Here is a 15,742-nt window from a genome sequence, read left to right as displayed (position 1 = left end):
CCTGTGTCAAAACCGCTTCCATAAAGACGGGTCATTGTCATAGGAGACTCTCTCCTGAAGGGAACAGAAGGCCCAATAGACCGGACCCGCTTCTTAGGGAAGTCTGCTGCCTCCCTGGGGCCCGGGTTAAAGATGTGAAGAGAAAACTTCCTACTCTGGTACAGCCCTCAGATTATTGTCCATTATGGATTTTTCAGGTAGGCAGCGACAAAGTTGCAATAAGAAGTCCAAGGGCAATCAAGAGAGACTTCAGGGCCTTGGGATGACTGGTTAAGGGGGCAGGAGCACAGGCCATGTTCTCCTCTATCCTTCCAGTGGCAGAGAATGATGAGGGAAGAAACAGGAAGAGCCAGCAGAATTTGGGGGTTTTGATCATGGGTCGGTCTACACAACACCAGGCCTGCTGGCAACAGATGGGGTACACCTGTCTCAAAGGGGGAAAAGCATCTTTGCACAGGAGTTAGCAGGGCTCATTGAAAGAGCTTTAAACTAGATTTGAAGGGGGAAAGGGATAAAGCCAGGCTCGCTAGAGATAAGCCTGGGGTTGGCACGCCAATGTTTCAGGGACAGTGTGCTAGCGAGGTCCTTCTGTCTGCTCCACGGTGTGCTGAGTACACTGGAGCGCATTTGAAATGTCCCTGTACTAATGCGCACAGCACCTCAGCCATCTCAGTGAGGGTAGGGAATGGAGATCCATGCGGCAGCAAAGACACAAGGGTTGTTGATGTGTTAAAAGCCACGGAAGCACCTGAGAACAGTCATATAGGAACTAGGGCTTCTCCCCCAAAAAAGGTGGCAGGATCAATAGCCCAAGTGAAGTGCATCTACACCAACGCCCACAGCATGGGGGCTCCAGGAGGAGCTGGAAGCCGTTGTGCAGCTGGAGAACTATGATATAGTTGCAATCATGGAAACCTGGTGGGCTGACTGACACAACTGGTGTGCTGCAATGGGTATAAGCTCTTCAGAAGGGACAGGCGAGGAAGGAGAGGCGGTGGGGTAGCTCTATGTTAGGGAGTGTTTTGACTGTCTAGAGCTTCACGATCCAGTTGGCGGCTGGTCACAAGTGGTGTTCCCCAGGGCTCAGGATCGGGGCCAGTTCTGTTCAATATCTTTATCAATGATCTGGACGAGGGGATCGAGTGCACCCTCAGTAAGTGTGCAGACGACACCGGGTTGGGCGGGAGTGTTGATCTGCTCGAGGGTAGGAAGGCTCTGCAGAGGGACCTGGACAGGCTGGATCGATGGGCCGAGGCATTTTACCCTGCATCTTACTAACCTTCTGCAGAGGTTTGGGGAAGAGCCTGGCATTTACTGGGAACTCAAGGAACAGCCTTTGGGAAGATTCAGGAGGAGAAAAGTTTGTGCTGCTTGTAGCACTTCCAGAAGCTCGGTCTCCAAAGCAAAGTGGGTGGAGAAATTTGGTGGTAAGCCATTACTAAAATAGAGATCTGATGTAGGCTCTCTACTCCACCCAGATCAATAGAAAATTAAATACCCTTCCCATGTAAAAAATTATTTACAGACTGACTGCAATGCACAGACCACCAGTGGCACTGCCAGAATCACACCAGGCTCCTAGTGACACTGCCTTCATCTTAGCTTAACTGTTAAACCATTAGTAGAGAAAATAGCATGAAAAAGAACCAATTGTTTGGCTCAGAGAACTGAGCCGTCTAAATCTTCTGTTTAAACATACCTCAGTTTTTAATCATAGAAATGTCTAAAAAAATGCCTTTTTTTTTTTCCCTTTTGGTGGTTCTAGAAACCAGAAAATGCCTCTTTGTTGTTGCTTCAGAAGACAGTCTATGGCTGTTCCTACCAGTAAAAAGAAGGTACAGGATGAGAGATTTGGGCACACAAAACACATACAACATTGGCAAAACATACAGTCAACACGCTGTGCTTAAAAATATCAGACATGAACTTTTTTCACAAAATATATTGAACAGCACTCGCCCGTTAACAAATAGCTGATCAAAGAAGCTACAGAACTTGAAGTTTCTTCCAGTGCTGCTCTGGACTTAATAGTTTCACTTACACATTATACCACCCGAGTCCGTGATGCGTGCAAGATAATCATGAACAGAGGTAAGAGGCATCCCAGGTTTTCCTGGCGAACATATCCTGCTGTTGTTTTCAGCGTTAAGTCAAAGCTCAAGTCATTTTCAATCCGTCAAAGCCACAAAACTTCCACCTTTTCTCTAGGCTGGCCCCAACCCCACTCAGCTCCTGCCTGAATGTGTTCTGGAGTCGAGTCATGAGAACTTCCACTTCCGCGGTGCAAATCTGTGAAAACAGAAGGAAAATGTCACTAAAAATGAAGTAACTGAACAGTGAGTGACCGCTCAGGCATTTACTAGATACAATTAAAGTTCAGCAAGTGAAAAACCTTTTAAGATGCTGCAAGTTAACAGTTTCAGGACATATAAAGAGTGCAAAGGTCGTGTCCACCTTATATTCAATTGCCTGCAATGGTTTTCTTATGGCAGCAGAAAAATTAAAGCCTTATTTGTTATATTCACAAGAATTCAAGATTGCTTCTGCTGTCATCCACCTCCTGGTCAGGCAGAGCATTAGGATGTATTTTTGGATAAAAACATGGATATTTTCCAGCACTGCAGCGTAATGTGACATCCTTTGTACATGGTCTGTTGATCTACCACAGCCACTGTCTCTATTTTTAACTCCCTTTACAGTTTGCAGAGTTTGTAGCTCTGTAGTTGCAGCACTGTGAGTTTCCAGGGGCTGTGCTTTAAGCCAGGTGCGTATCAACCACGCACCTCAGCGGTGCTTCCTCCTGCTGATGTTTCTTTTTCACCCCTGCCACAGTGGATTCAGTTTGACTGTTCTGTAATGTCAAGCCTGATCCCACTTCGTGGTCTCCAATACAATGCATAACTGGATTTTCCAGGAGACAATCTTGAGTCACTTCCCCTACCATCTTTCCAAACTCATGTTCAACTCTGACCTTCTCAAGGAGGCATTACGTTGTTCTTTTAATTCACTTACTTTCTGTGTATGCCAGCATGAATTACAGTTTTCAGCTAGCACTTAGCTGGGGAGAAAAGGTTTTTACTTCCAAGAGTGCAGGGTACCACTTACCACTGGGAAGACAACGTACACAGAAAGTATGTTCGCTTTTAAGCCTTCATTAGTGTGCAAGTGCATTCCTCTGAAATCCCTTTGGCAGTAATTGCAGGTCCACAGTTTCAAAACGTGCCCAACATGTGATAAAGATCAAGAGCACCTGCTTTGCAAGATGGATTTGCATTTGGTGGATGCGCTTTTGTCATCACGCTGTTCTGCAATCAGGCAGAAACAACAGTCCAAGTTTTGAGAGAGACAGAGAAACAGCACAAGCTCAGGCTGGCAATGGGTTTGGTAAGGCAGAGGTCCAGCCTAAGACATGAAACAGAGTGGACACCCCAGAAGGAGCATCATCTACACTGCCCGGCACCTGCAATGCCCACAGTGCTACAGAGAGTTTCTGTAAGGACTGTTTCGTGGCTTCAAACCACCCTCGATCTTAATTTCTGCACTGTCTGCTGACCTGCTGGCCTTCTTGGTGAGACTGATGGGCTGGGAACAGGGGAAAAGATATTCCTCTTCCTTTCCTGCTGGCAGCTTCAAGAAACCAGGTTCTGCTCTCAGGTGCTCCCCCCCGCTCCTACCCCACCTCAAGCCCAAAGATCTGCTAGACGTTAAAAGCAACACCCCCAACTAATACCTAGCTCCTCCTGCAATAATCAGGAGGGAGACAAAAGAGCTAAGATGTAACCTGAAGAAGAAATGGGAAGACCTCCTTTCAAGAGACCAAGCACAAAAGACCTGTGCAAGTCAGCAGGCTGATGTGTTTACCTGAGTGTCAGCGAACAATAAAAAAGACTGATGCCATTGCAGAGGTTAAAGGATGCACTTTTCACTGGGCTTTTCTGCTAAGCTTATTGCAGAAACCTCCAGTAGCCCTTTTCTACAGTGTAGATCCCAAAGAGGAAGTGCCAGAAGTCAGATGAATGATATGATGACATTTCTTTAGGGGTTCCAAAGAAAAATAAAGGCAGCTGTTCGCCTCATAGACGAATTCAGAACTAGAATGAGAAGACAAGTTATTAGATGTGTCTTTAAAGGGCTGGAGTAAGCCTGGAAAACACAGGCCAGCAAGCCGTGCTTTCTTAGAATGGAGAAAATTCATAGAATCATTAAGGTTGGAAAAGACCTCTAAGATCATCGAGTCCAACTGTCAACCCAACACCGCCACGCCCACTAAACCAAATTAAACAGTAAGTTAAAAACAAAAGCAGCTGAAAAAGTTCCAGTCGCAAAAGATGATTCCCATGCTGGTGAGTCTCCTGTTCCTGGGGCACTTTCAGGAAGACAACCGAAGAACGGTATAGCAGAGGAGCAAGATGTAATTTCCTTGAACCTTCAAAAGCCTTTGCACAGTCCCTCCCCATTTACTCTGAAAAGGAGTCTGAAGCCAGCGATACACAGAAATACTGCAGGAGAAATACTGCAGGAAACAGCAGCTTTTTGTTGTACTAAGGAAAATGCATGAACGCTGCTCTTGTTATTGCCCTTCTTGCCCCATGCACCCAGGACTTGACCGCTCCACTTTGCACAGACCCCTGTAGCAGGGACTGTGATTCAGTGCTTATGTTTTTGTAGTACAAGGCTCTTGCACAGCACCCTCCTAAAAGTGACTTCACTGGCAGTATCAAAACAGAGACAGAAAAGGCTCAGTGAAGGGCTACAAGATCAGAAATATGGAAAAACTTTGCTCAGAGACACAAAACCAATATGACTGTTCAGAGAGAATATATACAAACAGTGGCATGGCAGATGTTATAAGATAATAAACAGTATGCAAGAGGCAGGCTGTTTGCTCTCTTCCTTAGAGGTCATAGGATAAGGGAAACAAAGGCAGCAAACTTAAACAGAATAAACAAAAATACATTTTAGATGGAGATTTTAAAGATGGAATTCACTGCTGCAAAATACAGCTACTGTCAAAGGGTTTTCTTGAATTACAAGCAGGATTACGCATGAACATTTGCAGCAAGAACATCATCTTCAACTCTGTATTTATGTTAACATTAAGCTGTGTAAGGGCTAAGCCAGAAGCTGGGTTGCTTTGAGCTACCTGATCTAGTGAAAGAGGTCCCTGCCCACAGCAGAGGGGTGGGCTAGGTGATCTTTAAAGGTCCCTCCCAACCCAAACCATTCTGTGATTCCAAGAAAGTTCACCCCTTCCCTTGTCCTCTTCCAGCAAATTATTCCAGTTAATACACACCAGTTCTTACTGTCCAGCCCCCGCACCATTCCCAGGGAGGGAGCGAAGCTCTTTACCAGCCACACAGACCAAACACACTCGGGGCACAAACATACCGCCCAGGCTGGCTCAGGGAACTGGAAGTGTTGGTACACCTACTTTGCTGTCCAGACGCTGCAGGTAGGAACAGATGTACTCTATGCTTGCTCCAAATGGGTGCACGTGAAGAAACGTTGAAATTATTCCTGGGGAAAGGAACACCACAAACGTCATTCTCATGAGACAAGAGCCATCTCAGAACACCAGCTCCCTGTTACTACTGGCACAGCACAGAGGGATCTAACTGGGCATTTTTGGTTTTAAGTACAGTGAGGTTTGGCTCATAGACTGCAAAGGAAACAACAGCTAACCAACGCAGCTGGTTAGCACTTAAAACAGACCTCACCACTCTCACTCCTTGCCGAGTACTGGTCATGTGCCCAATGATGAACCACACAGATTATCATACATTTGGGGATGCAAGGCCCAAGGAGAGGGAAAGCAGAGCTCTCCTCCAGCTGTACCATCAAAGGTCAAGGAGCAGGAAAAGCCAGAAGTCAAATGGGGAGAGCAGCAGTGGCATGTGTGTCCCATCCGAACGGTTTTGCAGCACTCAGTTAAATACAGCAACCCAAGTTTGCACCCTGTCACGAAGAGACTCCTTTCCAGCTCACGGCCAGGACCATATATCAAAAAGACTGACTTGCATTTCTGACCATCATCTGCGGAAAAAAGCTGTGCCTTTGGTTTTGCCCAAAGTCCCTTCCCTCTCAGTGCAGAAACCAGCCCACGATCTGGCACAAACAGATCCATCTGGATAACAATAAATGATTTATTGTTATTCTCAAATCAGATGTAGAGGGATGGCTAAGTAGAACTTGGCTGAGCAACAATGAACTAAAGAAAATGCCTTGTCCCATCAAGAAAAGGACTTCTGTTCCTCCTTTTCAATGCTCCAGAAAATCCCCAACTACCCAGTGCTTTGGGCTGAAAAGTCATAGCATGCCATGTCAGGTTATTTTTCAATATTACTAGGAATAGGCAAGGGGAAAGGAAATAAAAAGGGTAGCAGATACACCTGCGCTGTAGATCGGAGGTCACCAATCCCTTCGTGAGCATCACTTGAAAATGCTGGCAATATTTCTCATCCCATTGAGCCCAGCCTTCTCTCCTTGCCACCTTTCTCCACCCTTCCTTCCTCCCTGGCTACAGCTTCTAAAGCTAGAAGAGCTTATCTGCTCGGGGTCCATGGCACACCATGCCTGACCTAATGGTGTGCCTTACTGCTGTGTGGGTCCACAAATGTCATCCATACTGTGAGGTGCTGCAATGCTCAAGCTGATTGAAGTCTTAGAGCCTGTGACGCAGCTTAGGATCCCGTAAGGTTGATTAGGCTCTAACCAAATGAAGACAGACCCTCCTCTGTAACTCACTACCTTCAGCGATGCCTCCCAGAAGAGCAACTTGCACTCCAGTACTTGCTGACCTGGACTGTCACTACACACAAGCCCCCTTTACATGTGTGTGGCTTTGACTGAAAGGTGGACAGCACAAGATTTCCACATGAGCAATGCACAAGGTGAAACCCTGACCCCACCAAAGCTCGAGGCTTTCCTTGGTTCCAGGACTCCCACCTCCACTGGCATAACCAAAGGAACAAGAGGTGGCCAGTGGGAGCTGTGAGGCCACCTTGAAGTAAGTCCCACTCAGTCCAGGTCTCCAGCATCGTCACCAAGCCCACCAGAAGAACTTACCAACTAACAGAACTTCTCGTTCAGATTTCACAGGACTATTGCTCAATGTCTTCTCAACCGGACATTCCTTCTCCTGGCTGCACGCACAAACTCTGGATGTACTGCTGTCCTGCAAAAACCCACAGGGCCCGTTCCACACACCAGCAGCACAGCAGGCACACTTACACATCAAGCAGCAGCTTGGTTGGACTTGACAGAGGCTGTATTTTTGTCTTCCTGTTTCTGTGAGTCATTGCATTCATCGCATTGCTGTATCTACTGTTTATTTTGCAAAAATGCTTCCAACAAAGCACAGCTATGTTCATGCTGCTGTGTCTGAATTATCAAGTCAGATTAAAAGCCCATGAAGTTAAGCAAGATGCCACAACACACACTTTATCAGCCCTGTTCACTGGTATGACGTCTGCTCTAGAAGGGCCTTATTTTAAATAATAAAAGAAAAGACAGACTAGAAAGCAAGCCTTGCAGTGACTAATTCAGATGTAAACATTTATTTTTCAGATGCCTAAACTGAGACAATATGATTAACCAAGTGCCCAATGCCTGCAAAGGGTTTAGGGTCAGGCTGTCCTTGATTTATGGTACTGAATTAAAACAGAATTTTACATAATTTATTATCCCCAAAATAAACACAAGACTGCCAGTGATGCAAAGACTTGGTGGGTGCACTAAAAGCAGGACTTCCTTTTATTCCTAAGTTTTATGCAGAATTCCAGTGGTCTGAGAGCTACAGACAGCTATAATTGGAAATAGCCACCAGTCACTAGTGAAATGGACTGGACTTGGGCCAATAACAAAGATATAATTAAACAGTTCCTTGGGTTTGCTTAACTTCTTACGCCAGTGCAATTCTGAACTACACAGGACTGAAACTGTGCAGTCCTGGCCTAAGCAGGCTATAATTTGCTTCTGCAGGAGAAAGTAAAGGTCTGCACTGTGGAAACGGAGCTAGCTTCAGGCTGACACAAGGACTGCAGTTCAGCCAGCAGTGTTATACTGGCAACACACTGCCTGCTTTCCCTTGGAGATCCAACAGGTATTTTTGAAGGCTAGTTGAAATAACAGTGCAAGAAATTATCTTGCTCACCAAAACCCATTTTACACCACAGTGTTGCAAATACCTACTGTTCTTCCAGCCAGAAGCTGCTAGCAATGGATAACTTGACAATTTTAATTTGTACATAGAGACAGTCTGTATGTACCACGCTTATACACTTCACAACAAACCAAACTTTAAAAAATTTTTCATTTTACAATGAGGTGTCATTACTTCCCTCAGTAAGATATTCTGACTAAAGTAGCAGAAAAGAAACTCTTGGACTTACATTCCCTTGACAATCAATCGCATCTCTCTCCTTGTCCTCTTCGTCTGCTATGCTTTGCTATATATAGGTAAAGAAAAGGAAAGATTACTGATGATAGTCTGTTATTTCTGTTCTTTGATATCAGGCACTGAAGCTCCTGCACTGAAGATTACTGGGATACAAAGCCATTTTTAATTACTAGAAAGACATTTATCATCTTCCCAGCTCAGGGCACAAAAATGCGGGGCTAAAGATTGAAAATCTGAGACAAGACCTAGGACTTGGCTCTATGGTCCTCAGTGAGAAGTGCTGCGTAATGTTTCTTGTCTATCCTGTATAACTGTGACAGTGCTATAGAGGAGAGGACCAAGCAAGTTTAGATTCTTGCATGGGTCCACAATCAAAAGACAGAGCGGATCACACCTGAGAAGAAACAGTATGTATTTGTGTTTAGAATAAATCCAGCAAGCATAAGAATATTATAACACTGAAAAAACTTTCAATTCAATAGTGTTTTATGGAGGTCAGATCAAAACACGTCCCTAAAACGCAAACCTAAAAATCAATGTTTGATAACTGAGACCCTTTTTTCTTATCTTTTAAAGCTCAGGTTGCAGAAAAACACATTTCAGCTGCAATACCACTGTATACTATAAAATGAAAGGTAATCTTTTATTTATACAGTTGCTTGTGTAGATTGTCTCACTGGTACATGAAGCAATCAGCAAGTTCGTTACTGATATACATCCTCCAATTTGGCGGGTAATTTTTTCTAGCTTTCCAAAGGCAACTGCTCCTAAGCCAGGGCTAGGCATCTTCTACACTCTGCCCTTCACTGCGCTCATGATGGACCACGAAATCCAAGGACTGCGTTTACTGCTGAGAATAAGGAAGCACTGGGATAGCACATACCTGCTCCTTCAGGTTTTCTAATAATGTTTCTATTTTTAGTTTGTCTTCTCTCACTTTTTCTAGCTCAGCTTCTCTCTTTTTGTATTCATCTTGTACTTTCAAAAGATGCTGGAAGAGAAAAGACAAACTCAGTTCTTAACCTGCCTTTCACCTCCTACTATTTAAAGAATGTAAAATGAATACGGGCTTTTCCATGAAGACCAGACAGATCATATTCGGAACAATTAAAAGGTTAAGTATACAACAAGAAGAAATCTTTTCTACAATGTACCTTAGAAACATCTTTGCTTATTAGCATACAAAAAAAGCATGACTTTGTAAACATTGGGCAGTAATTCCATCACCAACAAACCTTCACTGTCCCTGAAATAAAGCACGTGTTGTGCACTAGACTGCGGGCCTGACCCATGTTAAAGGTAACTCTTCCTCTCCCCAGTCTGGTTCACGCTACGGCCATACGAACAGCACATGGGAAAGAGCAGCACAGAAACAAGTGAGCTGGGGAAGTCACCTTAAAGTCTTCCTAAATCTCTAGCCCCACGTTAATACAGAGGTGTCTTGCAATTTAAGAAAATACTCTGAAACAGCTACTAGATAAGGAGATTTGCACCATTATTTGCACAATTCCACATTGCAGAAAAATGCGATGACTGCTCCCCACCCTGGGCATCAGCCCAGCAGTGCCGGGTGCTGCAACACACACCACAGCAAGCTGTGCGCTGCCCTGACTAGCAAAGCTCAGGAGAAAGGCTGGGTAGTGAACCACAACCCTCATCTCAGAAGTAAGCAGAATGAAATTCTCAAGCCCAACCTGGTATCTAGCAAGGAGAACCAAGCTGTGGTTGTGGATATAAGTCTGCTTTCAGAGCAAATGTGTACCCTTGAACACGTCCATAGGGAAAGCAGATGAGTACAAAAACTTAACGGGACAAACCAACACAGGCGACAGAGGAAAAGTATGATTGATCTCCCATTGGAGCCAGAAGAAAACAGTGCTCAGCAAACTGCTAACAGCACTGGGCCTCCCAGAAATAGGCAAGATCAAGTCACCAGAAGGAGAAAAGCTTATATGGCAAAGGTGCTAGCCTAGCAGCGTTCCTAAGTCAAACCAGGATACGTAAATATATATATATATATTTCAGTGAATGCGCCTTCCATGCTTAAAACACCCCTAATAAGTTATTTAATATTTTTCTCCCTCAACTAGAAGGGAAAAAAAAAAAAAAGATTCATAATCCTATTCATTAATAGTTACAAACAGCATCTTTTTTCATCAAGGCAGTTCCTCCAGAGTATTCTCCCAGCACCACTCATCCTGATAGCGGTGTAAAGAGAAACTTAACCTGCCTGATACCTGCAAAAAGGGAAATCTTATGTCCTGCAATTCCTGCCGTTTCCTCCCACACTGAAGGCTGACAGCAACTACAGAAGGCTTTTCCTGCCAGCTCCAACATCACAAACACCAGTGCTGTCAGTTCCTATGTCAGGTTCACCCAGAGAACGACCACAGCCTTCACAGCATTGCTGCAGGTTCTTATTTTAACAAAGTGCTTACCTGAACAATTATATGCTCTACATGCTTGGTTATCAGTCTGGCTTAATATCCCATGGGCTACTGTTAAGGTTTACGAGGACACAAACCACTTGATATTGAGCCCAGGGAAATCCCAAAGAACAAGACGTGCCCTACACATTTCCATGAGAATGAAAGCCCAGTAAAGTTCAGAAAAGGTGTCAAAGCAAGATTGGGATTTCCCACTTTCTTGCTCATGCTGGTAACCAGGATCTCACACGGTTACGGCGCGGTTAAGCACAGACTCAGTACTTCAGAAGTCACAGTGTGGTCAAGCAAAGAGCACACAAGGAATCCATAAACTACGGATTGTTTCCATGTGACTTATCAGTTCATACACAATCACTGTTTTGAATGTTTGGTTGTTTGGGTTTTTTTTGGCAACACTGGAAATGTCAGAAAGTTGCTCCCATTTGCCAGTTTTGATCACACTGAAAAGCAAAATGCCTTTGCTTGTGTTTCTGCTCCGTATCACAGCGCCTTTGTAGCAAGGCTATAGCTATAGAAAAGTCTGGGCCCACCTTCTGCATCCCCTGCAGAGCCTGCTGGAGAAGCTTCATCTGCTGCTCCTTGGTTGTGTCTTCATCCCTGCTCGCTTTGCCTTGCTCCTGCTTTAGCAGTTCCACCTCATTCCGGTACGCGTCCAGCTGCCAGCGCAGACTGTCGTTTTCTTCTTTCAGGGCTTCCACCTGTGATACCAGTGCTGGAGAACAAGGTAGGCAGGGATCAAAAGTCACAGAACCGGGGGCGAGAAGTCCTTGGGTGCTCTCCCCCAGCGCACAGCGTCTCTGTAGCTCCCACTGCCCAGTTACAAATCCGAAGCACCAAAATGAACTTGTCCTAACCACTGTTTGCGACATCTCTTTAGAAAACAAGCTCCTTTGCTCAAAGAGCACCTCTCAATGGTGAATGCAGTATTTAACTTGGAAGAAAAAAAAAAAAGGGCAAAAGAACATATTGGGGTGAAATGACCATGCTGGCAAGGGAGCAGGTTTTCCTAACCAGCAAAGCTGAAAGACTCTGGGACAGGCTCCACTGGCACCTTCAGCCAGAAGAATGTCTCCATCAAGTCATGGGATGAAATACCTGCATCAGTCTGGTGTCCACATAGGGCTTGATAAATTCAGGAATGGGATTATGTAACATCATGGCTGCAAAGACAGCTTCAGCAGGTTTCAAAACATACCTATGATGTGGAGGGCATAGCCTGACATCCCACAGCCTTGCTATTAACCTCTGCTACTTGGGCCACGGCCAGAGTATGGGGAGGTACGTTTGCCCAGGACTCGCACGCTGTACTCGGAAGACAAGGAAGACAAAGACATGCTGCAGGGGAAGAGGATGGGTTTTGGGTGGGTTTTATCTAATTGCCCCCCACTCATCTCCCAGTTAGTGAATATGTGTTGGACCCCACTCTGCACAGCTACACATTTCAAAAGGAAGGACAGTGGGCAATATTCAGTAGATCAAAGACTGCTTTCCTCATACCAGAAAACCAGGGTGGAAATTAATTAACTCCCTAAAATGGATGTGGACAAAAAAAGGCAGTTTCCAGGGTAAGCCCCTGCTCTTTATGAATGCAAAGAACCGACAGATTTTGCCTGGTCATTTGCCCATCGGGTCTACTCTTTGCTCCCGTTCACCATCTGGCCACACAGAGCAGGGCCAGGCAAGGAGATTCTCTAAGCTTCTACTACAGCTGAAAGAGATACGCATGCAAACGTATGCATGTACATGTACATGCATGTATGCATGTACATGTACAATGTATGCCTGTACACTGCACTGGCAAGTTTAGGAACAATGAGGGGGAGGTAGGACCACCATTGGGCAAGAAAAGCCTTCCAATGACAGCCTATAAATAGCCTCCCTAGCATAGCCCATGGCAGTGGAAAACGTACCTGAACATCACTGAAACACTCGTGTAGTCAAGATTTGTGCCCATTTGCTAGTGAAATGCTCAGTAACAGCAGGAAAAAGTTGCAGCGTTTCCGAGACAGTGCAGGTGTCTCAGCAAGGCACCTTTTGAGACAGTGGAGGTGTCTGAATATTTCAGAAAAGGAAATTCAGAAGGAAGAAAAGACTAGATGTTTTTAGCAGAAGTGTTTGGAAAGATGGGCCTTTCATAGTTTTCTGAGGCAGAAGACAGCTTAGGGACATTGCTTAGGACAAAGGAAAGGACCTGGCTACCTCTCTTCAGATGATCTAAGCAAAGCATGATGAGCACGTCACAGCATTTAGAGTCTGGTAAAACAGACCATAGAAAAGTTTTGCTTAGATGGGGTCGGGGTTGGTGGCAAGAGGGCACCTGGAAAATGCTTTGGAGGCATTAAAATGTTAGTTCAGCTTGAATAGAAAGGTTGCTATGGCAGGCTCATCATCTGAAGAGAATAAACTGGAAGCAACCTTGACCAAAGATTTTTCTAACTCCACTGGCAGCATCTGAGAAACAACAGTTGGAAGCAGCCCTGGAACAGTTCACCAACTGCGGCGGACAGCTTTGCCAGCCTCTCTCGCCCCAGAAGGACGGTATGGTCCTCAGCACTGCATTACCAGAGTCACAACTAGGGCTGTCCACTGACACCCTAGAGACCAGATTCAAGCCTTTTAAGAAATGACAGCAGGGGGAGAGAATGGGACAGTGAATAAATCTAAACAATTCACAGAGAGGGACAGAATGGAGAGGCAAAAGAACCTAATGGGTAGAACAAGACAGACCCCAAACCAGTAGAGGCTCACAAACCTAGAAAGGACCCAGAGGGCATTAGGAGGACTCAATAGCTGGCCTCCCTTGTCCTCCATGACACCCGAAGGAATCCCAGGCAGACCAACAGGATACAAGCATCTTGGTGCCTGCATGCTGGACAGACCATTTGGAGACACATCCTGGTGCCTGACCACTGGGCAGGCTACTTGGGGACATGTTTTAACGCTGGTGAGTATACGGCTACATGAGTATTTGTGTGCACCAGTAAAATCAGTATGGCTCCACTTTTCCTTCTCCCCTTGTATAACGAGTCGGCATTGAGATTTGCTATGTTGTTGTTACAACACTGGAACATAAGATTTCCCACACAACCTTCCTGATGGCATTTCCTAAGCTGAGTGTTTGTAACTTCAATATCCAGGAAAGTCCTTCAACGCATTTCTGGACTATTCATCTTTTATTTCTCGCAAAGGGAGAAGGGGTATTTGGACAGTGCAGTTCTCATGTTAGTCCCAGCCAAGGGCATTTCAAGCTGTACGACACAGGAGCACTCAGCTGACCGCACAGCCCTGCGCTAAGACTACAGCCACATCTGCCACCGCACACACTTGCTGCTCCCTCTCCAAGCGCTGCTGTTGGCCCAGCTGCTGCTCAGAGTACCGCTGAAACCCAGCACCTTGGGATGGGGATCCGCTGCTGTGTAAATGTGTCTCCGGTGCTGGGCAGACATAAGCGGTGCACTGAAACGGGACAGCTCAGGTTGACAGCGGTGTAGCTGCAAAAGCAGGGTGGCTCTGCACAGAGCAGCCGTGCAGATGACCTCAGCCGCACACCGCTGCGCCTGTGCCATCACCTGCACACATGGCAGGGAGCTTACAGCTCCTCCACGTACATCTCCATGAACCCCACACGTCTCGCTAGGGACTGCAGTTCAGACAGAGCTTTAGGTTACCCTGACCATCGCAGGGAGGAGTGACAAACACCGGCTACAGAACCAGGCACTGAGGGGAAAACAACTCCAGATAACTGCAGTTGATTTTGCTCTGCCTGTGACAATTTTGGGGTACAGAACAGTCAGAATGCAGCTCCTGAAAGAAACCACTGAAGAGACAAGTACTTTGTTTATAAGCTGTAAAAAGTGATTTTACCTGATTCTTCTGTTTCTTTCATCTCTGATGGATCTTCTATTTCTTCATCAGACATTTCCATTTCCTCCTCTCTTCGAATACCCATTAGTTCATCATTATGAATGTTACGAATTTCCTAAGGTTCAGAAAGTAGAGGAGTTTTTTAAATACAGATTACAAGGAACAGATTGGTTGGATAAAAAGATGCTGAAATCTAAGTCTGCAAAATGCAACTCCATATTGCAATAAAGGGGAAATGATAAAAAAACAAATTAGGCACAGACAGATCAAGGACAACATCTAGCATGAGTCAATCTGTCAACGCTACTGGTATTACTAACTCTTCCATCTCCCTTCTACTCTTTGCCCCAGGGCAGGCACCTAGCCTTCCCCACAGTGTAGTTTCTCAGTGAACCCTCTCCCCGCATCTGCCCTGCTTGATGTCCACACACCTCTCCTGCATTCAGCGCTGGCCAACCTCGTAACCTCCACTGAGTCACTGCCTCATGTCTTCTTGCTTGCAGCACACATCTAGATCAGTAACGCCCTGCCGCCACGAACTGCTATCAGTGCTTTCCCCTGCCCCGCACAGCCAAGGGTTGTGCCACTCTTGCCCATCCCCGATGCCATTCTGCCCTGCCTCTTCCCTGCTGGGCTCCTACCCCACGCTCTCCTGCTCAGCACCTGTGACAGATGCCCCCACTCTGACCGAGTGAGCAGTACTTTGGGTCAGCCATCACCGACAAGTATACCTGACCGAAGCCAGCCCTGCTGTGCAAACCGTGAGAAATTGTGCTAGGCCGTATCTTCTCAGGAGCTAACAGTACCAGCCCGAGCTGGGACTAGACCAAACTAAAACCGCTACAGCTGCACACCTGCGCATACACCAAAGGGGGGTTTGACTGCGAGTCCATCAGTTGACGTCTGCAGCCCCCCCGAGCCCACTGAGTTCTCCTGTACGGCAGCAGGCTGCACTGCGGTGATCTCCCTTGGGCAGGGACGCCTCTCAAGGTTACTCCTCAAGGCTGAGAGACCCTTTACCCGGCATCTGATA

General features: G+C 45.9%; 1 protein-coding gene across 2 annotated transcripts in view; it reads right to left on the bottom strand.

Moving 5' to 3' along the window:
• Positions 1-1,217: 1,217 nt before the first annotated feature.
• The window catches only part of ENOX2 (ecto-NOX disulfide-thiol exchanger 2), a 58,689-nt gene continuing 44,164 nt past the window's right edge, over positions 1,218-15,742 (bottom strand). For both annotated transcript variants that reach the window (XM_009273389.2, XM_009273390.2), the window contains exons 9-15: positions 14,710-14,824; positions 11,376-11,557; positions 9,282-9,389; positions 8,391-8,447; positions 7,066-7,174; positions 5,432-5,517; positions 1,218-2,289 (exon numbers count right to left, since the gene is read on the bottom strand). In XM_009273389.2, coding sequence (XP_009271664.1) covers positions 2,158-2,289; positions 5,432-5,517; positions 7,066-7,174; positions 8,391-8,447; positions 9,282-9,389; positions 11,376-11,557; positions 14,710-14,824 — 789 coding nt within the window. In that variant the 3' untranslated portion in view covers positions 1,218-2,157. The remainder of the gene's footprint in view (positions 2,290-5,431; positions 5,518-7,065; positions 7,175-8,390; positions 8,448-9,281; positions 9,390-11,375; positions 11,558-14,709; positions 14,825-15,742) is intronic.

Source organism: Aptenodytes forsteri, unplaced genomic scaffold, assembly GCF_000699145.1.
Source record: "Aptenodytes forsteri isolate BGI_AS27 unplaced genomic scaffold, ASM69914v1 Scaffold191, whole genome shotgun sequence".
Taxonomy (NCBI): domain Eukaryota; kingdom Metazoa; phylum Chordata; class Aves; order Sphenisciformes; family Spheniscidae; genus Aptenodytes; species Aptenodytes forsteri.
The sequence above is the reverse complement of the archived record's forward strand: the minus strand, read 5'-3'. Positions and strand labels throughout refer to the sequence as shown.